Source organism: Podarcis pityusensis, assembly GCF_964106645.2.
Source record: "Podarcis pityusensis genome assembly, chromosome: 4".
Lineage (NCBI taxonomy): Eukaryota > Metazoa > Chordata > Lepidosauria > Squamata > Lacertidae > Podarcis > Podarcis pityusensis.
The window spans coordinates 79839470-79865752 of record NC_138027.1 but is presented as its reverse complement, the minus strand read 5'-3'; the positions used below and the strand labels follow the sequence as shown (position 1 = coordinate 79865752).

General features: G+C 42.9%; 1 protein-coding gene across 11 annotated transcripts in view; it reads left to right on the top strand.

Moving 5' to 3' along the window:
- Positions 1–26283, top strand: part of MCF2L (MCF.2 cell line derived transforming sequence like) — a 117769-nt gene that overhangs the window by 58715 nt on the left and 32771 nt on the right. For 10 of the 11 annotated variants that reach the window (XM_081002958.1, XM_081002955.1, XM_081002960.1 and 7 more), the window contains 4 exons: positions 4254–4337; positions 9268–9382; positions 21662–21752; positions 26108–26227. In XM_081002958.1, the coding sequence (XP_080859084.1) occupies positions 4254–4337; positions 9268–9382; positions 21662–21752; positions 26108–26227 (410 nt within the window). Of the gene's footprint in view, positions 1–4253; positions 4338–9267; positions 9383–20925; positions 21544–21661; positions 21753–26107; positions 26228–26283 lie in introns of those variants that run through there. The other variant, XM_081002962.1, reaches the window with a different exon arrangement.

Genomic DNA, 26283 nt, shown 5'->3' with positions numbered 1-26283 from the left:
GACAAGGTACGGGCCATTTGTGATGCCCCAGCGCCCAAGAGCAAGACTGAACTTCAGGCCTTCTTGGGACTATTGAACTTTTACCATTCCTTCCTTCCCCACAAGGCGGCGGTAGCGGAGCCCCTACACAGACTCCTGGACAAGCGGGCCCCTTGGGTGTGGGGCCAGCGCCAGGAGGCCGCATTCCAGGCAGTCAAGGACTTGCTTGTCTCAAACTCGGTCTTGGCACACTTCGACGAGAGGCTGCCGGTGGTGCTAGCATGCGACGCCTCACCCTATGGCATTGGAGCTGTCCTGGGGCACCAACTCCCGGATGGAAGAGAGGTACCGGTGGCGTACTTTTCCCAGACACTCAACACAACCGAGCGGAACTACTCGCAAATCGACAAGGAGGGTCTGGCAATCGTAAAGGGAGTAAAAAAATTCCATGATTTCTTGTACGGGCGGCCCTTCACCGTGGTGACTGACCACAAGCCGTTGCTTGGCTTGTTTGCCCCCGAAAAGCAGACCCCCCAAGTGCTGTCTCCTCGCGTCCTCAGGTGGTCAATTTTCCTTGCCAGCTACCAGTATGCACTGATTCACCGACCTGGGAAGGCGATGGGCCATGCGGACGCCCTCAGCAGGCTACCACTACCGGAAACAGGCCCTGACCCAGCACCTGCACAAGAGGTTATGAGCCTGGAGCTGCTTCCCGACCGCCCCATTCAGGCACAAGAAGTTGCACACCATTCCAAGAAAGATAGGGTCATCTCCCGGGTCCTGGACTGGGTGTGGAGGGGATGGCCCAGCAGCAGCCCCGGGCCAGAATTCGCCGGCTACACAACCCGCAAACATGAACTGTCGGCCCACAAGGGGTGCCTGTTATGGGGAAGCAGAGTCGTTGTTCCCCAGCCCCTCTGCAAAAGGGTCCTCACAGCCCTACACGAGACACATCCAGGGGTAGTAAGAATGAAGGCCCTTGCCAGGAGTTATGTGTGGTGGCCGGGGATCGATGGAGAGATAGAGGCCTGGGTCAAACACTGCCAGGCCTGCCAAGAATCCCGCCCAGATCCCCCAAGGGCCCCAGTCCAGTCCTGGGAGTCCGCCCGAGCACCATGGTCACGCCTGCATGTGGATTTCGCTGGCCCCTTTCAGGGGAAAACATTCTTCATAGTGGTGGACTCCTACACCAAATGGCTGGAAGTCGCACTGGTACCGTCCACTTCCACGTCCGCAGCCATCCGGGTACTACGCAGGCTGTTTGCAACCCACGGGCTCCCTGACACTCTCGTCTCAGACAACGGGACTGCATTTACGTCAGGAGAATTCCAAACCTTCACAGCGCAGAACGCCATCCGCCACATCCGTTCGGCGCCGTTCCACCCTGCCACCAATGGCCAAGCAGAACGCATGGTGCGGACCACCAAGGACACCCTTCGCCGCATGACGCAAGGGGACTGGGAGTACCGCCTTGCCACATTCCTTCTAGCACAGCACAGCACCCCCAGCTCAACGACTGGCCGGAGCCCCGCCGAACTACTAATGGGTCGGCGCCTTGCAATCAGATTGGACCGCCTTCACCCCGATAGAGCTCAGGATGAGGTAGTGGTGGGGGAAGGCAGGAACCCCCGGACCTTCGAGGCCCAGGACCCAGTGTACGCAAAGAATTTTGGGGCAGGCCCAGCATGGGTACCCGCCACAATCACCAGGGTCACTGGCCCCGTGTCGTACGAGGTGCTAACGGATGGGGGGCAATGCTGGCGCCGCCACTGCGACCAGATACGGCGACGATTCCCGGGAGAAAACCAGGAGGAGGACAGGTCAGAGGAGTCCCAAGGGAACAGCGGGGCAGTGAGGCCCATAGAGCAGGAGGGGCCAGCAGGAGAGGCAGAATCAGTAAATACAGAGAGGACCCGTGAGGCCGAAAGGACACCGGAACCAGAACCACGACTGAGCGAGCCGGTTGCACCAAACCAAACAGCCGCATCACAGCCAGCATCCTTGGAACACGAGCCAGAACCCGGAGCCCGGACCAGGGAACACCCCAGGCCACAACGCACACGTAGGCCGCCGGCATACCTTGAGGACTATGAATGCGACCTCCCGGGCAGGACTGGAACTTAGAGGGGAGGGGTGTTATGTACTGAGTTGAATAGGATCCAAACTGTAGCAGTCTGATTGGTCCTAGAACAATAGGATCCAAAAGGCAGCAGTCTGATTGGTCCTAGAACAATGCAGCAGTATGATTGGTTGGCAGGAACCACCCAATCCTGCTCCAGATAGAAGTGAATCCACAACCTGATTGGCTTACAGTAGAATTCCAGAATTAGCCAATCATGTGCAGCCCATTGTGTAAATAATGTATATAAAGCAGATACTGTGAGGGGACATTTATTCATTCCTCCTCACCACTATGAGCTGCATAAAGAGCATGAAATCACTTTGCGACTCTGAGTATATTTCACCGGTCCTGGGTGATATATCGATATATCGTCCAGGCCTAATTAAAACAAATACATCAAGACTTCTACTGTGCTTCGTAATTTGCCTGTCAAATATTGCCTGTGTTGCTGTTAATACCAATGGATACTATTAGTTGTGTCCTTTGCTAAACTGTTAATAGCAGTTTCATCATACCGTACTCTAGCAAACTGCGGCTGGCTATTGATTTGCAAGTTATTTATTAATTCAGGTATTCATATACTACTAAATATTCAGAATTACTAAAACAGAGGGACACTCCACACATGACTTCATGTATAATGCCATCATTTAAAACATCAACTGCTGCCGAATACGATGAGTGTACAAGTCTTTTTTATTCTTCTTTTGCATTTACATTCCCAGGCAGACCTGATAGATGGAAGAATTGCCGGGTGCCCATGTGGTGAAAGGTGCCCATGTACTTGTCCTATGTGACAAGGGTACAACATTTCCTTTATGGAAATGATGTCCTTGTAGGAAATGTGAAAGGTGGTGCTGTCCATGGTACACTGTTAATGAGATAATCAGTTTATGCTCTGAGTTTTTAAACCTATCTTTGATTGTGCTGAAGTAATTCTACTGTTCTTGGTATTCCAAGCCTGCAGACTTAAATCCTGCATATATGATGTGTGTATGTGTGGTAGTAAACCTGGTTAATAGGTGTTCTTTTCCATTGGTACCAATTTTCACATATGATGAGTGTCAAGTAAGATTTGATGGTTCCTCGTGTACAGATCAGAGGAGCACATTGGGTTATTAACATGGGAATGTACGGTCAATACATGTAGATACATACCTACTTGTTCTACCCATTGCCTGCCTACATGCAAGACACATGCTGTTTCCCATGTTAGGTCAGATGTCGCCCATGAAGGCAGTCCTGCTTGTTTGTTTGTTTGTTTGTTTGTTTGCTGATTGCACACATGTAACATGTGTATTCCTGTGGTCTTCTCATAAGCAGATACACATTAATAAAAAAATGCAGAGAATTGATGGGAAAATATGGTTATCCCAATTATGAAGCTGTCAGTCAAAATTCAGCTTAACCTTTTTTTTGTGTCCGTGCACCCAGCCCCTGTAAAAATGGACTTTCCTCCTTTTCTTTTATTGTTCATCCCCTGATGTCCATAGGCTTCTCACATGGTGAACTTGTGACACAACAGTTCTGCTTCTTAAGTTGATTTGTACATCAGCTACTTTCACTTGCTTTTTATCAACATTCCATCTTTTCTACACAACCCAGTTCATAGCAGTAAATGCCAGAGGGTAAATGAAAAGGTGTCTCAAACTATTAGATAACAGGTTCAGTGGCAAAACCGTATAGGCATTAATTCACTAGATAATACCTTCCAGTACCAGGGGGCGGGAAATGTGTTTGGAAGAACCCGGAGTGGCATTCTACTTATTTAAAAGTTTCTTTTTGTTAACTAAAATGCACTTCTAATTAGGCTGATTGCCTAAGCATTTGGGGAACTTTATAAGAGAATAATGCTTTAATTTATGCATCTGAGCTGCCAAAATGTGTTCTAATGTTCCCCAAATGTAACCTCAGAATCTGAATCTTGCTTATTTTAGAAATCATTATATTTCCCACAAGCATTGTTGTTTTGAGTTTTAATGTTCATGGCTTTGGTTTTTTTTATAGTGGTTGGATGAAATGTTTTTAATTAATGTTGAGTGCGGTCGTGAAATGGTGGCACATAAATGTTTTCAGTAAATAAAAATTGTGTGAGCCAAGCATTTCTACATGGGAGTTATAATGAACTGTTTGTTGGGGGGATCTGTTTCAGATGAAATCATGCATCAAGATATTGTTCCCCTCTGTGCTGCAGAAATTGAGGACGAGCTAAGGAAGAAGTTTGCCTATCTATCAGGTAAGAGCTTGAATGTTTACATTAGATTTTTATTTTTTATTTTTTTAAAAAAGAACGAAGTGTTGGCCAATTCAGTTCTTATTCTGTGCATGAACCCTATAGTATATTTCTTTCCATAGTTCATTTTGTACATGTTGATTTCTTGAATGGTACCAAATGAATACCGCACAAATGAAATGTTAATTCTAAGAACAGAAGGCCAGCCATTTAATAATAGCAGTTGAACATAAGTTACCTTATACTTAATGAGACCATTGGCCAATTTAGCTCAGTACAGTGGTGCCTCTGGTTACGAACTTTATTCTTTCCAGAGGTCCGTTCTTAACCTGAAACTGTTCTTAACCTGAGGTACCACTTTAGCTCATGGGGCCTCCGCTGCCGCCGTGCAATTTCTGTTCTCATCCTGCGGCAAAGTTCTTAACCTGAGGTACTACCTCCGAGTTATCGGAATCTGTAACCCAAGGTGTTTGTAACCCGAGGTACCACTGTATTGCTTACAACCGAATGACAACAGCTTTCCAGGATGCCAGCCATGCCTGGAGTACCTCATAGCTGATATCAAAAGGTAGCCCAAGAATAGTCTTTTCAGGTTTGGATCTTTGAGGTGGAACACTTTCACTCCTGTTAAATGCTTAAAGAAGGAAAGTTGTCCTTGTTTATCGAAAGGTACAACAATTAAGAGTAATTCCCTCCCCCAAGCAAAAGTGGGGTGCTTTTGAAAACGGATTACATAAAAGTGTGAAATTGAGTTCCAGGTTCTTTAATCCCTCCTACCCTTAATAGTTTAACACATCCACAAGCATAATGGGCATTCATCCACAGCCCAGTGGAGCATAACAGAAACAGCCCTCTCTCGTTCCATTTTGCTTAATTTATAGTTAACTCTTTTGATTCTGTGGTGAGTAGATCTTATCATTTTATAAGTAAATGGTGCTAAATAGAGAGAGAGAGAGAGAGAGATACTGTATTATCTTTCTCTGACCCCGCCCGCCCCCCCACTCTTGTCTATCAACATACAAGATAAATGCCAACTTCAGTGATATTACACGGCAGTGTGCCCTTGCAGCATTTGAGCAGAATTTAATTGTCTGCCACGGGATTTATGTAGCAAATTACTTGCAGTTTTGATTCTGCTGATGTTCCAGTTTGGGTGTTGCTGCTGTCAGTTGTTATTCTGCACTTTTCTTAAGGGTTGCTGACACTGTAGTTTCAAGATAAACTAAAATGTATGTTGATTTAAAAACACAGCTTTGTTATTAAGTTAACTTTAAAATGTTATGCTGAGAGCAGTCAACCTGGTCAGAAGAACGTGATGTTGAAAGGCATTGGAGTCTCCTCTCCCAGAAGTCATAAAGATAATTAAGAATAGGATTAGTTTAATGACCCTTATAGTACTGTAGAGGGAAGTGAGGGGCAGATGGGGCTCATCAGTGTGGGAAGGTAGCCCACCTAGGAGAAGGAAAACTGATCCTAAACCTCCTCTGCCTTGAGGGACAGAAAAGGCTAAGGAGTAAACCAAACCCTACACAAATCTGAAGTCCCTAAGATGGTTGGATGGTGCCTTGCACACCCCCTTCCCACAACTCCTGCAGCTAGGGTGGTGACAAATGCATTGCTCTGCTTTTCTTTGGACCATAACAGTGAGGCCAACAGGGGAGTTGTATTGTCTGGACAGCTAAGGACCTCCATATACACTACCCAGGCGTGTGCCCCAAGGAGGTTACTTGGGTTTGACTTTATCCTCAGAAGTGCACTCCATTCTCTCTCAAGAGAGACAGGTGCCAATAACAACAATAGTGTAATATGTTGACTGTGGGTCTAAAAAAATGAATGGGCTTGTTGCATTCTCCCATATTTACTCTTGAGGTTTTTGAAAACTTGCCAGTCTTACTTATCACACACCGTTAAGCTAAGGAATTCGTTCCTGCAATAGGCAGTGATGGCTTTAAAAGAGGATTAGACAAATTTGTGGAAGGATAGGGCTTTCAGTGGCTGCTGACCCTTATGGCTATGCTGTGCTTCTGAATACCTGTTGATGGAAACTTCAGGAGGTGATATTGCTGTTGTGCTCAGGTTCTACTTTGGGGCTTTCCATAGGCGTCTGGTTGGCCATCGTTAGAACAGGATGCTAGACGAGATGAGATGACCTGTCCCAGGAAGCTGTTCTTATGTTCTTATGTTCACAGCTGGTTATCTACTCCTTGAAATTATCTCATTGGGGCAATTAATTTTTTTAAGAACTTGGAGAACAAGCAGTCTTTCTAGAAGGCAGCTTGGGGTATTCTGTTCTTACGGTTGTAATCCTGATTGTAAAAGGTAAAGGGACCCCTGACCATTAGGTCCAGTCGTGGCCGACTCTGGGGTTGCGGTGCTCATCTCACTTTATTGGCCGAGGGAGCCAGCGTACAGCTTCCGAGTCATGTGGCCAGCATGACTAAGCCACTTTTGGCGAACCAGAGCAGTGCATGGAAACGCCATTTGCCTTCCCGCCGGAGCAGTACCTATTTATCTACTTTGACGTGCTTTTGAACTGCTAGGTTGGTTGGAGCAGGGACCAAGCAACGGGAGCTCACCCTGTTGCGGGGACACCCTGATTGTACTCATGCTCAAATAGTCAGAACTGCATCACCATACACAAGAGGAATCGGGGAAATCCCTAGGTTGCAGGTGTACAAACACTCTTTTTCTAAAAACCCTAGGATGCTGGGGAAAACCTCTAAAAACAGCCCAGCAAGAACTGAACATGCTTACTGCTAACTGGCTGTTGAAAGGGGGAAAACTGAAAGCCAGGTGGGTGGAGGGACTAGAAAAAGAGGAAAAGATGCATAGATTTATTTTTTTAAAAAAAAATGCAGAGATAACAATCACATTATCTGGAAAGGTCATTTTCTAATTCACATTGGAAGGACGTTTTAAGTATTTCTTAGGGACACAAGCGAGAGCGGCTCATCAAACCCAATGGAGAAAATCAAGATTTTACTCTACTAATGTGGCGACAAAACCCCTTCCCTGCCCACCCCAAAAAACCCCCAAACCTCAACATTAGCAGAAAATAGAAGAGTTCCTGATTTTTATAACTCCGTTCTTATTTAAAGTGAAACATAAAATAAAATAAATAAATACAGCTAAAGTGAATTCCACAGCAAATGCAGTTCCATGTCCCCATACTACAGGTTACAAAGGGGTTATGACACACAGAGAGAGTGGCTTATGACAGCCCTGCATTGTAGTTCACACTGAATACTGCTGTTCAAAGTTCTGAACGGTTTACAAAAACCCTGCAGTTTTGTCTAGAGATATTAGGCCCCCGTTGCAGGTTTGCAGTTCTGTGTTGACAAGAGGGAAGCTTAAAAGAGCCTTGCAAGTACAGTGGTACCTTGGGTTACATACGCTTTAGGTTACATACGCTTCAGGTTACACACTCCACTAACCTAGAAATAGTGTTTCAGGTTAAGAACTTTGCTTCAGGATAAGAACAGAAATCGTGCGGCGGCAGCAGGAGTCCCCATTAGCTAAAGTGGTGCTTCAGGTTAAGAACAGTTTCAGGTTAAGTACGGACCTCTGGAACAAATTAAGTACTTAGCCTGAGGTACCACTGTATAGACTTTTGAAATGCACGGAAGTCATATTTTCAAAGTTTGCTTTTGCACATTGCCTGTGTTTCCCTATGTTGTTTATTTCATCCATAGACAATTATCACAAAGTGTATACATGTCCATAGTCCACACTTAATATTGTAGGGCAGAGGTGACGCCAATTTGAATTTCCAATTTCAAAAAAATCCCATACTTCCTAGGTTGCAATAAAGGTTAAGTCATTCAACTTAAATTGCTCCTTCAGACCTCCTCCTAGGCCAAATCAAGCATGAAGAAATTTCATGCTCCACTGACTTGCATGCAGACTGGTTGGGCTTCTAAAATCTAAAGTAATTTCTTTCAGATGAAATAAGCACCAAGTTAGAGCATGGACTCCTGTCTTTAAACTCTGTTGCGTTAACCCCCCTCAGCCAGAGCCTGAGGTAAAAAGTGTTGGACATCAGGGATATACTTACGTTGTGAGGCCCTACCTGTGTATTCTAAGTCTGATTCGAGTCTGATTCTATTGCACATGTAGCCAAAGTGTTATAGCCCTCTTATGAAAATGCAGGTATCAGTATGCTTAGAGGAACCCTGAGGTTTGCAGAAATAAAAAAAATGGGGGAAACTGCTCAGAGAGAATTGAGCATGGAATAATGATTTTCTAACTTGTTGTTGTGAGGAAAAACTGTAAGGGGGAGTTGAAATATTCCCCAAAAGGGCATGGCTGCCTGGAACCTTAAACAGGACCATTCCATGCTGCAAAACTGTATTGTTAACCCCACATCTTACTATTGTTTTGTATCTTCTGGAGCTGAGCATTGAAAAAAAACTCCAGAAATTGTGTTTTGGGAAGCTGTGGATCAAACCAAAGGGAAGTAGGAACAAGGAAGGAGGCACCTAGCAGTTTCTATGCAGCAGTGCACATGGGAGGGTAAACCTGCTTCCTGCTCTCCTTATCAAGCTGTTCATCCATTCGGCAGTTTTTGAGTTGCCGCTGGCACATGGATTTTTGCTTCCCAAGCCTAATTTTTTTCTAAGCTCAGCTGCATCACAAATTGTTGTTGCATTATTGCATAGTAGGTGGTTCCATTGGGTTCACTTTGTTTTGGACTTGTTTATATTTAGCATTTCCCCTACCTGCAGCTGTTCAAATAAATCAAAGCACTCTCACTACTAGCAATTCCTCAGCCTCCTTTTTTGAGGAGCATTCTCATTATCAGGCTCATAAGTAAATCACGACAGATATTTGATATCTTAACTGATCTGTTTTCAAGTCTGAAAGTGATGTAGCAATTATAGCTTCTTTGTGAGGAATGAGTGGTGAGTAAATAATTTTTTGTGTTTCTTGCCAGGTGGGCGAGGAAAAGATGGCTGCCCTGTCATCACTTTTCCAGAGTACTCAACATTCAGCGAAATTCCAGAAAAGGAGTTTCAGAGTGTTCTGACATACCTCACTAACATCCCCAGGTAAGACGTGCGCTCAAGGAAATGAGAATGCTTATCAAATTAACGTTAATGCTTCGTTAGGTACATCACACACATAAGGAAGAAAGTTGGCAGACTGTAAACCGTTTCCTAAAGAAAAGAACATTGTGGATATAAAGCATGGATTGAAAAAGCATATCGCTACTTCTAAGGAGAAATGAAGAAGAAGAAGAAGAGTTTGGATTTGATATCCCGCCTTTCACTCCCTTTAAGGAGTCTCAAAGCGGCTAACATTCTCCTTTCCCTTCCTCCCCCACAACAAACACTCTGTGTGGTGAGTGGGGCTGAGAGACTTCAGAGAAGTGTGACTAGCCCAAGGTCACCCAGCAGCTGCGTGTGGAGGAGCGGAGACACGAACCCAGTTCCCCAGATTACGAGACTACCGCTCTTAACCACTACACCACCACTGGCCACACTGGCACAAATGAGCCTTTGGAACGCCCTGAAGTATAAATTTTGGGTTCAAAGACCCCTTTTTGTGTTTCTCTACAGCTCTGAGCATGCAAACATTCAGCTCTATTCCACAGTCCTTAAGCAATAGTAGTCCCACATATACGCACCATTCCAGTACTGCTAAATTCTTTGTCCTTTCCCCCATTCCTGCCAGGTGAAAACGGGGATTGGGGGAGTCAGTTCTTTAGGCCACTTCATGACCCATACAGGAGTGAAATCTTTGAGGCCCTTTGTAAAGAATGATGGTAACTTAGTCAATGAGTGTTCTTTCAGTTGAATGCATATTTTATCAACCTTGTTTGCAATCTTGTGATACAGTTATTTTGTTGTGAAATATGAATACCATATTGGCCTGAATATAAGCCTCACTTTCCCCCCAAATTCCAACCTTGGAAAGTTAAAGTGCGGCTTATATTTGTAACCTTACAGTATGCAGCAAGAAGGGCGGCAAAGTGGCGCCTGCCTCGTGTGTAGTCTCTCATCCTCTCCCGCAAGGCCAGGAAGGGAGACAGTGAGGTAGGGGAAAGACCGCCCACAACACAGTGCAGCTCCCCATCCTCAGTATGCAGCCAGGAGCAACGAGGAATAGAGCGGCTTATATTCGGGTATTTTTTCTTTTTTTTCTTTCCCACCCTCCAATTTTAAAGGTGCGGCTTATATTCGGGTGCGGCTTACATTCAGGCCAATACAGTATGTATGAAATGGTAAATTTATCAAGAAGTTCCATGTTTATATGGTTCAGTGATGAACATGGACAGGTAGAGAATTAGCGGCAAAGGACTGGAACCCCACTTTCTGTGCGTGTTCTGTTTTCACAAGAGCAAGCTGCAATTTATACATGTGTGCTTCCTCCATGACTGTTGTGGCATAAATTCTGTTCTTATAATTGGGTTTCCAAATCCAAAGTACAGGGTCTGCCCATGGAGTGTCAACAAGACATAAGCGTGCTGACAAAGCAACACTTTGTCATCCAAACATCTTTGGTTACTGAAGTTTTGGCCTGTTTCTGAATAAGTCATGGCTCTTAAGCCATTGTTTGTAGTAACCCATGTGGCTTAGCTGTGTTCAGCCATACACCCCAGCTCCCTTAAAAAAAGGAGGATTACACTGAAACCATCTGAATCTCAGGGACATTGCTTCACACAACTGCTTCAAGCAGTTCAACTCATGCAACTATTGAACATAGCAAATCAGTCATCAGGCTTTGCTCCCTAGCACTCATCTGACATAGAAACATTACCAAGTGATCTCTACTTTTAATAAAGAAAGTGCATTTTGGCAAAAAGCCAGTGCTATTAAAGGCTCTTGCGGTATAGCTTTGCGAATGGTTGGATTTGCAAAGCTATATCGTAAGAGCCTTTTTAATATGCATCCATGAGTCTCAAGTTTGCCTTTTAATAGAAATGAAAATTGATCTCCGTGAGAGTGGTGTTGGGAGTATTTGCTTTGACGTGCCAAAGAGTATAGTCCTTGTAAATTACTTTGCAGTATCTGGTCTTGTGCGCTTTAAAAGCCTTTATTTCTAAATCTTCATGGCATGGTACACTGAACTGTTTAATTGTATGGCAGAGTCTTGTATCGTCTCTGCCCTTAGTCAACAATGTCATGTAAACTAGCCTTATTGGAAACTGCAGTGCTTAACCCAGTTTTACCACATAACTCCCCCATAAATCAGGAAGTAAAATAATCAAGACAGAAAGGACACTGCAGTTTCATACACAGGGAAATTTCTTCAGAACTGGAATGCTTCGGTCAGATGCTGAAAAGCTTTCTGTTCAGTTCTGTACAGATTCCTGCCCCTTAAAAAAAAACAACAACCATTCAACATTAACAACAGCAACATTACGTAATTCTGGGAATTTCAAAACTGTTGGCTTAAGGTTAGAAGAAATAAGGATACGAATTATAAAGCAGAGCAGGGAAGGAGAAGAGCAGCAGAACCACCTGTCTGGTGGATAGATTGGAGGATTTTCAACGAAATGGTGAATTATCCCTGGGTGAATTTTCCTGCGGCTCCCTAAATGAAACACCAACAGAAAGCTTCCAATCAGTGCATGCAGTGCATATAGTATGCAGGCTGATTTTAATGCTGAGGAAGGAATAGCATGCTGAAACATGAGCACTGGTAACCCATGTCTAGCTGAGCAATATTGGACTCACAAACCTTCCCTTCCACTCGGGAGTATTGATCTTCTTCCGCTACCGTGTGTGTGTGTGTGTGAGAGAGAGAGAGAGAGAGAGAGAGAGAGAGAGTTTCATGTATATTATGTCCTGTATTCATTGCATGGTATTTACCCAATGACTGAGCATACAGTGTACAAAAGAGCAGTTGGCAGAAACATGAACAGCAGCGATCTGTGCCACGAAACAATAACTCGGCTACTCTTGTCGGCACAACTTAAAAATGTGGTGGAATACAGAAACCCAAAGCAGCCATGTACTGAAAGCAAAGGTGGTTAGCCTGCAACCCACAGGCAAGCTGCGGGAAGTGGCCCGCCGGCCCTGAAACGTTATCTCCTGATCCACTCCATCCAGTTTTTTAGAACAATCTCTAAAAGAACAGAGTATTTCACCTTCTGATCTCAGGAAGAGCCTATGGCTCATGGTAGAGCATCTGCTTTGCATGTAGAAGGTCTCAGGTTCAAACTTCAGCAGACCAGGGGATGTGTCTTAGCTTGAAATCCCAGGGAGCTGTTGCCAATCAGTGCAGATACTACTGAGATAGATGAACCAATAGTCTGATTTGTAATAAGGCAGCTTCCTCTAACCATCCAATGCCATTCTGTTGACAGTGCTGGGAAAAGCAGCGTTGTGAAGGTGACAGGCTATGTTTGGGGAGCCTGGGAACTTCCTTCTTGGAGACATTCCTCGTTTTATCCAAACCTATTTGCATTAATATAGCTATGAATCTTAGCTCTTACTACCAAGCAGGCCTCCTATCTGTAATAATAATAATAATAATAATAATAATAATAATAATAATAATAATTTATTATTTATACCCCACCCATCTGCCTGGGCTTCCCCAGCCACTCTGGGCGGCTTCCAAAAAAATATTAAAATACTGTAATACATCAAACATTAACAGCTTCCCTAAACAGGGCTGCCTTCAGATGTCTTCTAAAAGTCTGGTAGTTGTTGTTCTCTTTGACATCTGGTGGGAGGGCGTTCCACAGGGAGGGCGCCACTACTGAGAAGGCCCTCTGCCTGGTTCCCTGTAACTTGGCTTCTCGCAATGAGGGAACCGCCAGAAGGCCCTCGGTGCTGGGACTCAGTGTCCGGGTAGAACGATGGAGGTGGAGACGCTCCTTCAGATATACTGGACCGAGGCCGTTTAGGGCTTTAAAGGTCAACATGTAAGCCATGTGTGACGTTTACGCAGCTTCCTTTCTCCTTGGAACTTCGTTTCCTTATTATTCTCTGTTCATCATCCAATCAGGATGCTGTGAGTTTAGGAGGAATTACATCATTATAAGTAACAACACACAACAGCAGCTTTGGGTGAAATTCCATGATCAGAAATAATAAAAGAGAAGAGACTTCAAGAGGTGAAATGTTGAAGGCACGGTTTGACTTCCAAAAACATTCAACAACCAAGGCGCGGCTTCCAATTGGCTGCAGGAGCTTCCTGCACCGGATGTTCAGCTTCCAAAGAACATTCACAAACCAGAACACTCACTTCCGGGTTTGTGGCGTTCAGGAGCCAAAACGTTCGAGTCACAAGGCGTTCGGGATCCAATGTATGTTTGTATGCATTTTTTGTTATTTCCAGAAACTATTGTTTGGTTGGAGAACTGCATATAGCACAGTTCAGAGAAGTGCAAATTTTGAAGGATAGCTGCATTGTGTTCCATATACAGGGTTTTCTCTTTACAATCAAGCAGTGTATACATTTTATGAAGTAAATAAATAAATGAATTGTTTCTGGAAATGGGAATTACGTAGGTTTGCATTAAAATGCAAGCTGAACCAAATTTATCCCCCATCCCTGTGAGTGGCACCCAGTATTTTTGTTCATTTATCATTCTTCCCTGGTTTTCTCAATGTTGTGAGCTTTTCCAGTATTTTTGGATTCAGTTTTTGCAAGAACCACTAGAGGCTGCTACAGAATGGTGAATATCCTTACAATTTCCCTAGCAATCTTTTTTTAAAAATTGCTGTCTCTTCTTTTTCATTCATGTTGGCATCCGTCTGTCTCAGGAGACAATGTTAAATGTTCTAGTAATACTGTGAAAAGCATTGAGATTTATTTATTTTTAATTCTACAGGGCAGTTTAGGAGTTATCCGTAGGATTTAGAGGTGTCTTTTTGTCCTTGGGGATGGATTATAAAAAGTAGATGGTGTTCATATTACTATTACAGTATCGTAAGAGTCATTAGGAATAGTTTGCTTAGCTTGTTCCAGTCAGACTAAGAAAAATGTTACTATAAAATAGCCTACTTTTTATTTTAAAAATCCACAGAAGAAGGTGGCAGTCAAGACAAATATAGCCTCAATTCAAGAATTATTGCTTGCAATAAATAACATTTTCTGCTGACTTGACTAGTTGACGTGCTCCTTCAATAAAGAGCAGTGCCACTTCTGCATGTGGCCACTTACAAAGCAACAAATCATACCGTTTCCCCTATAACTTATCTCAATGAATAATTGTCATAAAGAATAATTTATTGTAACTAGAAATGTTGTTCCTTTGGCATGATCTAAAGCAGGCATAGGCAACCTTGACCTGCCAGATGTTTTTGGACTACAACTCCCATGATCCCTAGCTAAAGGACTAGTGGTCAGGGGTGATGGGAATTGTAGTCCCAAAACATCTGGCGGGTCGAGGTTGCCTATGCCTTATCTAAAGGTCCATTTGCCCAGACATTTTGTGGATATTTGAATATTTTACATCTCCATGCTTTCGCTCTCCAACTCGGAATCAGCCTCTGGCTACGATTCAGTGCTTACTTAATATGTGAATGAGTTCAATTAAACTCATTGGGGGAAAGTGTAAGATTATAGTCATATGGAGAGCAGCTGGAGGAGGAGGAGAGGTCAGAGGGCGAAGAAAGAGTTGTGGGTGGAGGGCAGACTCTTTCCCCAGCTTCTGGACCCCTTGGGAAACACAGCAAACCTGGTGTGCCTGGAATTGGAGAGTGCAGCTGAATGGGGCACAGCTGTGGGCAGCCTGAGGAAGTACCATCCTTCTTGCCCATAAAAATCAAGTCTAGAGAGAGAGGACAACTAGGGTGATGTCCTCAGTTTCCAGAAACTCTTCTCAATGTGAGACTTTTCTGGGTGAGCTGAGTTTGTCTGGACCCTAGGTGAAAACCCAGAGGCTGAGATGGAGGGTGCGTCTGAAGGAAAATGAATTGATATTGAGATGAGAGAGAGAGAGAGAGATGGATGGATGGATAGATAGATAGATAGATAGATAGATAGATGTAACTTTTTATTAATGTAACTTTTTATATGTAACTGTGTAAGATTTTGTTGTAAGTTGTCTGTTTTCTTGTTTTTTGTACACTACTTAGAGATATTTTTAATATATTAAGCGGTATACAAATCAAATAATATATTAGCCTGTCCTGGTGCTATATTTCTCTCTCTTTTTAACTGCAGGGATTCTGTGTTCACTTACCTAAAGTTTGTTTTATTTATTAGACTGCTCATTTATTTAAAACATTTATATTCGCCTTTCAGTTTAGAAAACATCCACAAGGGCTTGCAGATGCAAAAATAATAGTTTAATTTGAAGAGATACAAACACATAATCTACAAAGCCTTTTTTTTAAAAAAATAGCACATCAGCTAAATAACCAAGCAGGAAAATAAATGCATCAGCACGTAATCATTTTAAAAAGGCTTGACTAAATAAAAATGTACTTGCTTAAAAGCCTAAAAGGCATTCATTTTGTTACATGACAAAATGTTGGCCCCTTAATTATGGAACTCCCTGCTTGACTCTGCATGCTTTACCTCCCAGCAGCCATTGCCACCATAAAACTGGGTGTTTGTGGGCTATTGGCGAAGGGTTGGAAGGCTGGATCTGACTGGTGGCCCCCTGACCTTGGTTTATGCACTGAAAATGGGATGTTCTAGTGCAGGTGTGTGGAACCTCTAGATCAGGGGTCAGCAAACCTTTTCAGCAGGGGGCCGGTCCACTGTCCTTCAGACCTTGTGGGGGGCCAGACCATATTTTGAAAAAAAATAAATGAATGCATTCCTATGCCCCACAAATAACCCAGAGATGCATTTTAAATAAAAGGACACTTTCTACTCATGTAAAAACACACTGATTCCTGGACCGTCTGCGGTCCGGATTTAGGTGATTGGGCCGGATCTGGCCCCCAGGCCTTAGTTTGCCTACCCATGCTCTAGATCAGGCTTCTTCAACTTCAGCCCTCCAGATGTTTTGAGGCTACAATTCCCAGCATCCCTGACCACAGGTCCTGCTAGCTAGGGATCATGGGAGTTGTAGGCCAAAAACATCTGGAGGGCCAAGGTTGAGGAAGCCTGCTCTAGATGTCGCTTGAACTACAACTCCACACATCCCAGGGCATTGGCCATGCTTGCTGGGACTTGCAGTTCATCAACATGTGGAAGGCCAAAAATTCCACACACCTGTTCTGATACCTTCTCTCTTTTTCCTCTCCTCCAACTGAAAACCAAGTTGCCAGTTAAACTGTTAAAATAACTTGATAGCTGACCAAGCCTCCAGCATGTCGGTAGTAAAGCCTACTGTGCTGAGGCAAGCGTTCATAAGATTGCCGCCCATGTCCGTTCATTAATCAGAATAAAACAGCATCAGCTGTTTTCTAATAAATATATAGAAGCCATTGAACGTGACATTAGGCAGGCAGATATTTATTTGCTTCAACTGTATTGACAGCAGCTTAACAGCAATGAGTAGGGTTCTTTTTTTAGATTTGGATGATTGTACATTACTTTCTGTATGCTATACAATGTGAAAAATGTCCATCATGAGATCTATAGCTTGTTCAGTGACTAATTTTTATTTTATTTTATTATCACGGTCATTTATAAACAGCTGTGTCCTCGGACAGCTGACCTCTCTGACAATAGCACAGGAGCAGAATATGGCTTCAAGATATTGTTGTTCTCTGTCTAAACAGCTAAAACTCAGGTTATTTTTGTACCAAGATGGCATTCTTACTTACTAGAAGAGAATGACTCACGCTGTTTGCTTTTAGGGTATGCTGTGCTGACGTAGATTTGAACTGAAAGTTCTACTACATGACACAATTGGTATCTTGGTTGGGGATTTGTTATATAATAAAATAAGATATAAGAGGCTGTTAGTGGCAAAAATGAACAGAACACAGAGTTATGGTATAGAATATAGGTTTAAATGAACATGGTCATTTTTAATAAAACTCTCAGACCATCTTAGGAAACTGCCTTATAGGCAGGACATTGGTCCACCTATCTCAGTGCTGTATTGCCTATACCAGAGTTTCCAAGACTTGAGTCTCCAACTGTTTTTGGACTACTATTCCCACCATCCCTGACCACCGGTCTTGCTAACTAGGGATGATGGAAGTTGTAGCCCCAAAACAGCTGGAGCCCCAATACAGCCCCAAACATCTCGAGACACAAGTTTGGGAAACCCTGGTCTACACAATTTGTTGGACTACACAAGATATTGTTGGACTACAACTCCCATAACCCTCAGACAGCATGGCCAATGAATAGGGATGATCGATGTTTTAATCCAGGAACAACTAGATGGCCACAGATTTCCCAGCTTGACCCACACCGACTGACAGTGGCCCTCCAGTTTTCCCTAGCCATACCTGAAAGGATTCAACCTGGAACATTAAGAGATGGTGCTGATGTTATATTTCAAAATATTTCCCCCTTCTTTTTCTTTTGAAAAGAAAAAAGAGTCTCAAGTGCATGGGTAGGCAAACTAAGGCCTGGGGGCCAGATCTGGCCCAATCGCCTTCTAAATCCAGCCCGTGAATGGTCCGGAAATCAGCGTGTTTTTACATGAGTAGAATGTGTCCTTTTATTTAAAAAGCATCTCTGGGTTATTTGTGGGGCATAGGAATTTGTTCATCTCCCCCCCAAAAAAATATAGTCTGTCCCCCCACAAGGTCTGAGGGACAGTGGACCGGCCCCCTGCTGAAAACGTTTGCTGACCCCTGCTCAAGTGGGATATTGCAAAATATCTCAGTAGCAACCTTAGTGATTAGAGATACTTATATTTTGTGATTTTTTTCTAATTTCAAATGTAGCTGCCTAAATCTTTCTAGAGTCCCCACTCTGGCTGCTACTCATGAGACAAAGCTACACTCTCATATAGTCAGTCTCATTTAACTGGTGAGTAAATACTAAGGCAGCACAGCTATATTTGCGCAGGTAGATTAAAATGTAACTTCAACGGAGCAGAAATATAGGAAAGCGTTTTATTTCGTTGAGTTGTACTATACGGTATTTTGCTGGAAGTGTGTTTTGAGCTAGGTGTGCATTCTTGAACTCACACTGCTAATGTCTGGGATTCCTAATGTGAAGGTTGCTACTCAGCCAGGATCACCCATATGGTGGAGGCGGCTTGCAGTAGAGAGCAGTGTTGTATAAAATACTCTTACATAACATTCTGTCAGAAGAAATATTTTTATTTAGAGGTGCCTTCATTGACCTTTTATTAAACACACACACACACACACACACACAAAAGCTTGGCGAGATTATTCAAGAATTATCTGCAGTTATAGGAGATAAAATTCTTTTTAAAGGGAGGAATGAAGAAGAAACTATACTCATACCAGAAGAAATACTTAACTCATGATTTATATAGCATTTACCACCACCCATCCCTTCGAGGATGCAGTGATCTTCAAAATGACTAACAGATCATTCCTTCCACTCACCCTTTGGGAAAGTTGCTTGTTAAAATCCCCTGCATTATAAACTCCCACCCCTTCCCCTAGGTGCATGAGATCATTTGACTGTCTTCTCAATAAAAGGTCAAATGATATGATGTCTGTGGTACTGTTTGAGATGTGGGAAGCGTTTCAATACACCAAAACTGCCCAAGAGAATTTTTTGCTGTGGTATGTTTTCGTCACAAAATATAGTACAGTATGGGGCTTATTTGAATATTTGCAAATTCATGTGTTTATTTTTTTTTTGTCTATCCGCCCTGCTCTTTCTTGCTTAACTTATTGCTTTATTTACATTGATATTAATGTTTAGTAGCTTTGCACTAGCACACTGTTTCCCAAACGTGGGTCTTCAGCTGTTTTCAGACTACAATTCCCACCATCCATGATCACTGCTCTTGCTAGCCAAGGATGATGGGAGTTGTAGTCCAAAAACAGATAGAGACCCAAGTTTGGGATAGCACTGCACTAGCAAAAAGAATCTCTTCACATGCAAGACAAGGAGAACATAGCCCTTGTGGCCTGCAGCTGCTGATAACCTTGTCATCATGAATTTGCCTAATCCTCTGTGAGCAAATTCTATAGTGCAACTTTGTGCTGGGCAAAGTATCTTCTTTTTGTTTCTGTCCTGAATATTCTTACATTCAACTTCACTGTATGGCCTGACCATACACTGTAGGATCCCTGACCATTATGTCCAGTCATGACCAACTCTGGGGTTGCGGCGCTCATCTCGCTTTATTGGCTGAGGGAGCCAGCGTACAGCTTCCAGGTCATGTGGCCAGCATGACTAAGCCTCTTCTGGCGAACCAGAGCAGTGCACGGAAACACTGTTTACCTTCCCGCCGGAGTGGTACCTATTTATCTACTTGCACTTTGACGTGCTTTCGAACTGCTAGGTTGGCAGGAGCAGGGAGCAAACAATGGGAGCTCACCCCATCGCAGGGATTCGAACCGCCGACCTTCTGATTGGCAAGTCCTAGGCTCTGTGGTTTAACCCACAGCGCCACCCGCATCCCTTTCTAAACTAAGAAGCCCAAATATTGTACCCTTTCCTTGTTGGGGGGGGGGGGATTCTGATCAAAGGCTTGAAGCAACTTCCCAAACAGTCCCTTAAGAACTGAACGGCGCATAATGTTGAGAGGAGAAAAGCCGATAGCTGGGTGGGTTGCAAAATGGAATTGGGAAAAGAGGTAAGAGAAACAATGGTTTTAAAAGGGCTCAAAAGAACTATCTTACCTTCTTGCAGTTACTTCCTGGTTCACATTGAAAATCTGTTTTGAAATGTCCCCATCTTGGAACAGAAAGTGACCCTTGGATTTGACATAACTTAGGGTGGTCTGTTCCCAGATACTAATGGAGTCTAAGTGATTCCTGAATGTTCTGGAATTTTCTTGGCACTTAAGGGTGGCAAGCTCTTAATGGTTCTTCAGAGTTTGCCCATGTTTAGCATTAACCAGCCCAGTGTAAATGCTAACACACAGTAACCTATAGTTTCTGTTTATTCTTTCTTTTCTTTCGGGCATTGTTTAGGTACATATTCTAAATCTCAGCTACATCTAATGCTTTAGTTCTTAATGTTATTGGAAAGATTTGACAAAATGTTACAAATAACAGTAGAACGTGGGTATTATGACAGGTTAGGAATGTAAATAAATGATAGTGTTCAGCACAGATATGCACTTGGAAAACTGCAGATGGGATAACAGAGTGAATTAAAGCCCTTGATGCTTATATAGAATTGTGATAGTGAAAAGTCCTAATGTATTTGACTTGGAATCATCGTAATAGGAAATGCTGTTTTAGAAAGTAGCATTTACATATATGGCCAATTCAGTCACATACTTGTCACCATGTGAAATGCTATAAGCGAAAACAAATAGGATGCCTGTTTCTCCAGTTGGGAATATGCAGGGATCCTTACACATATGTCTGTCGATTGCTATTATTAATATAATCCACGGTTTTGTTTACAGTAATGTAATGGGTATTAATATATAGAATCTGCTCAAACATACACAAAACAAATAGAAATTCAAGTCATTCTGGCTTTTAGTTGCCTGTCATTTCCATTACGTTGTAATTGGCTAGCAGTCAGCTGCCAGCATTACACAACTGGTTTGTATGTGAAAGTATAAAACAGGAGTGGAGCTCTTTATTTATACTCTGTGACTGTAACACATGCAGCTGAACAGAGCAAGAAAACAACGATTCTCCTCCCAGTCCCCAGACGGATGCAAGCTTGTGTGCTGTCACAAAAACTCCCGTTGCAGAAACTGCCTCTTTTCTCACCTTTCTGATATATGACGTGGGGAAAATTCTGCTTTGGTTTACATAATTCCTCGAAGAGCAGCTCACGGAAATGCAGAAGACTAGAGAAATCTCAGGTTCCTTAGGATTAAAGTGATGCCTGGAATCTGGAACCTAAGAGCTTACATTTCAAGGGATGGAAACATATATATTGATGGAATAAAACCAGTGTACCGGCAAGAAAATGTTAAGAGGAAGAAAAATATTTTTCTCCTTCTGGAGTGACCCTTATTGACCATTACTTAAAGGATGGATTATCACTGTACTGCAGAAAACAGCAAGACAGATTCTGAAAGAATGAAGTGGAAGCATATTTGCATATCAAATTAATAAAGCCTTGCTACCTGTGGAGAAGGGTAATGGATGTTTTGACCAGCTGAAGCTATGTGTAATCCATTTGAGAATGTCTCTTTCTTCTAATGGTTGTGCATATTGCATTTGAGTTTCATCGGCATATTGATTTCAGCAGACTGATAACTTAGTCTCTGGTAGGAAAAGGTTCATTCCTGACGGTAAAATAATTGCTTGAGAATTTCAACCACTTGTATCATTTCCCATAATTGCTTCTTCCTTTCCTTTTCCCTTGTGCCCCCCCCCCCCCATTAGCTCACAAGATGCTGGAATTGGATTTATACTTGTCATAGACCGCAGGCAAGACAAATGGACTTCAGTTCAAGCCTCTATACTGCGAATTGCGGTGAGCTGTTATGCAATTAAGTCTTTCGACTCTCTTAACAATCCTACACAAATTTCATTCACCAAAGTATTTGCATGTTATCCCTTTGTCAGGCTGCTTTATATAATAATTGTCTGCTTCTGATTTCAACTCAGGTCACAGTATGTGCAGTGGTTTACAATGCTATATATGGCATAGCAATAGAGGCAGAAATGATCTGTACCAATAGAAAAATATGCAGTGCACTAAAAATGGGATGCTTGTAGAACCTGCTGCTTTATGATGTGTTGATCGAGTGAATCCAGTCCTTTAGGGTTATGCTGATTTAAGGAGGGTGGGCTTCAAACAGTCTTGTGATTTTTAACTGTGTATGTGATTGTAGGGAAGTTGGGGGAAGGGCTATTTTATGATGCCCACAGAATCACTTGCTTCTAACAATGTAGCTCAAAAAAATGACAAATTAGCAAGTTTCAGTTAAAGCACAATTGGTATTTCACATGAAAACCTTGAAGTATTGCTATTGTAACATTTATTAGCTAAGCTGCTATCCATACGGTTAAAGCAAATAATACAAAACAGTAAATGGATTGATAAGCATTTACTTTATTATATTATATACACCAGGCATAGGCAAACTTGGCCCTCCAGGTGTTTTTGGACTGCAACTCCCATCATCCCTAGCTAACAGGACCAGTGGTCAGGGATGATGGGAATTGTAGTCTCAACATCTGGAGAGCCGAGTTTGCCTATGCCTGATTTACACAGTCCACCAGAAGGCTTTTTAGACTTCTCTGTGTAAAGCAACAACCTTCTGGCTCTAAAATATACTGGCCATGTTTTCTCTTTTTGTTCTTACACCTAAGAAAGACAACACCAAAATACGTTACCATAATCGTAAAATGTTCCATTACAAAGACTCAATGTCCTTGTGTTAAAAGTATAAAGGTAAAGGGACCCCTGACCATTAGGTCCATTCGTGGCCGACTCTGGGGTTCTGGCGCTCATCTCGCTTTATTGGCCAAGGGAGCCGGCGTACAGCTTCTGGGTCATGTGGCCAGCATGACTAAGCCGCTTCTGGTGAACCAGAGCAGAGCACGGAAACGCCGTTTACCTTCCTGCTGGAGCGGTACCTATTTATCAACTTGCACTTTGACGTGCTTTTGAACTGCTAGGTTGGCAGGAGCAGGAACCGAGCAATGGGAGCTCACCCCGTCGCGGGGATTCGAACTGCCAACCTTCTGATTGGCAAGCCCTATATCATCATCTAAAACAGTAAATGATTTCCACTTCCCTAGAGCCAATTTGACAAACCATTTGCAGTTAATACAAAAGTTTGATCAGGTGTGTGTTCATAAGGCCGCATTGTTGTTCCTGGAAGCAAAAAAAAAAGCCAATACATATAAAAGCTAGTGTCACTTCTCATTTTGGCAGGCCAGAGCCTACTTCCTCAAGGCTTCCCCTATTTGATAATAACCTGTGATCCACCCCCTTAAATAACTGAAAGGGGTGTTACTTCTACAGTAGAGTTTTTTTAGATGCTAGCTAAGCTATTTAACTTGTGAGAAGTTGAACTTTTCAATCACCTGTTTATAGAAAGAACCTTGGATCCACAACTTAACTTATTATAGTTAACAAGCCTGAGCTGGCCAACGTTGACACCCTTGAGGATTTCCTTTTGCACCAACAAAGCCTCCAAGCCACCAAGGTTGCCACAGAGTATGCCAATTTTTGGTTGTGAAGACAGCTGTCAAGTATGCAATACAGTGCCAACAGGATGGTTTATGAAGTATTGTCCTGTAGCATTATTTCGGGGTCAGGTGGGCATCTGGTTGTTTGGGTCTGCCCAGCTTCTGACCAAATTGCTGAAGTCCGCACCTCCAAGAAGATACTGATCCTTCCCTTTCTTGGAGCATCCAAACTCAACTAATGTTTATTCTGTAGAAGGGAGTTGGAGATTCATCCCTGAATTCAAAACAAAACAAACACTGATTGCATTATTGAAAGCGCTTATTGTATTCTACAGTGGGTGGGTCTCATGTGGCCATCTGCTTCTCCACCTTTCACAGCTGCTAGTGTTGCTGCTGCTGCAGTCCTCCTTAGCTTCTTGCATCAAGCATCTCTTTGCTGCTGTAGATACATTTAGGTTTATTGAAAGAAGGGGCTTGTGTTAATAGATGGAGCCAATAGTTTGCAGTCTACCTGGATGGTCCCTGTGACTAAATGCTTGTAGCAGGGAGTCCGAATGCCACTTATTGTGCTCTTTCACTTGTGCTTACCTTATCAGAACTTCAAGGGTTCATCGGTTGAGAGGAACCAGTTGTGTTATATTGCATTAATATTGTAAATAAGTTTGTGTTGCTTTTGAAGAAGTCAACATTTCCTGGAGGATCTGATGTATGATGCTCACTTTCTAGTTAAGCTTCCGCAAGGAAAGAAAGTGCAGGGATGTTTGACCAACAGTGCTAATGGGAGGAGTGTTTAGCGTCTGTCCCTAGCCGCTAGTACCTGTCTCCTCTTCAGTGAGTGCTGGGAGCTTATTTGTGGCTTATTTCCCAAATGGGTCTCCTGTCATGCTCTGTCCTTGCTTACCATGTGTTGTCTTCCAAGAAGTCTGCCAGTTTCCTTTCCTTTGGTGATGGTGGTGGGGATTCTGAATGGTCAGAAGTGGTGTACTGCCCCATACCCCAGTGTTTTCCAACCTTGGTCTCTGGATAATGTTGGACTATAACTCCCATCATCCCAAGCCAGCTTGACCCAACGTTCAAGAATGATGGGAGTTGTAGTCCCACTATAACTGGGGACACAAGGTTAAAAGAACACTGTCATTCTGTTCTGGGAATATACATTGTGGGGAGGAGATGGTTGGTCTTTGTGAACTTAGTGCTCTCATCTAATGTTGCTTATTCTTGTATCATTTTTTTAAGGTAATGGTAGTAGCCGATAGACTTTTAAAACTTTAGGAATTAGCAAATTGGATACCATACAAGAGAGATGCCAAGATGGTGCCTCCAGCTCCCATTATCCCTAGCTATTGTCCTGACTGTCTGGGGCTGATGGGAATTGGAGTCCAACAACATTAGGAGGGTAACACGTTGGCTGCCTCTGCAGTACAGCTCCTTGTGGGTAATATAACTTGATGAGCCGAGAAATATCCAGCTGTGAAGAAAATTGAGAATGTGTCCTTCCAATTGGCAGTGCTTCCTGTATTTATTTTGGAACTCATCAGTTCATTATTTGCTCCGCATCTTTGTGTGACATGACAGTGTCCATAGCATGCCAATGCATTATGTATTGGAAACATGAACCGTGTGTTTTTTGTAGTTCAGAAGGCAGCAATTTGGTTTCTACTTTCTGCCTGCAACAAAGTTTTAAGTGTTTAGGGGTTTAGCAAGCAGAAGGAAAGGCAATCCTGTAGGCAGCAGGAGCAGTGCTTAGTGAGTAAACATAACACAGTAGCTTGTTGCCTGGGGTGAAACATTGAGACAGAATCCCAGCAGCTTTGCACAGGTCTAAATGTGGAATCCATCTGTGTTGGGTTGGTCTGGAGGTGGAATTGAGTGGAAATGTAGAGGCAAGGTCCAGGTCAATATCTGTCTCTTCACTTAAGGTATTGTATACAGCTTACAGATTGTTTGATGTTATATTATGTTTTTAAATGTGTTGGAAGCCGCCCAGAATGGCTAGGGCAGAACAGCCAGATAGGGTATAAATAATGAAGTTATCATCATCATCATTAATATTATTACATAAGACTTTAGAAGAAGAAAACAGCTTTGCCACCTGGATTTAAAGCAGGGTGTTTTCCCCCCTCTCTGCCAGACATCCATCTGTGGTAACAGTTTAATACCCACTTCAGACTTGAGTCCTAATAACTGGAAAACAACCGTACTTACTGTGGATTTAGGCTGAATGCAACAAAATTAACTTACATTATCAGTTTAGAAACATTAATAATTCAACCTATGTCACAGTTGTCATCTCAAAATGGTTTGTATTAATAAATATTGTATCATTAATAAATACCAGCAGCTCAAGTTTACACATCACACCAATCCGTGAATTGCACCAAACCCCAAACTACTGTTTGAGCTTCCAAACATAGACAAACAATGCTCTGAAGCTGCTTATCTGTTTTCAGTTCTATAGTGCAGGGGAAATGGCTGTAGCCATGGCCTGCCATTCTGAAATCATGTCAAACCATGCTTAGCACAAACCATGATTTGCCAATCCACTTAAATTCAAACAATGGTTTCTCTCCTTTCCTGATAGGATTTTAAAGAAAGCTGGAACACTGCTTCACTGCTTTTGGCAAAAATCCATGAAGAGATCATTCCATTTTAATATAACCGGCTTTTATTTCCCCATGGTTTTTGCAGGCATCGTTTCCTGGAAATTTGCAGCTAGTTCTGGTTTTGAGACCAACGGGATTCTTTCACAGGACCATTTTCGACATTGCATTCAAATTTCATAGAGATGAGTATAAGATGAAGCTGCCGGTTAGTGCTTAATTCATTTACTTCTGTTTGTGATTTGTTATTTGGGTAGACTTGGT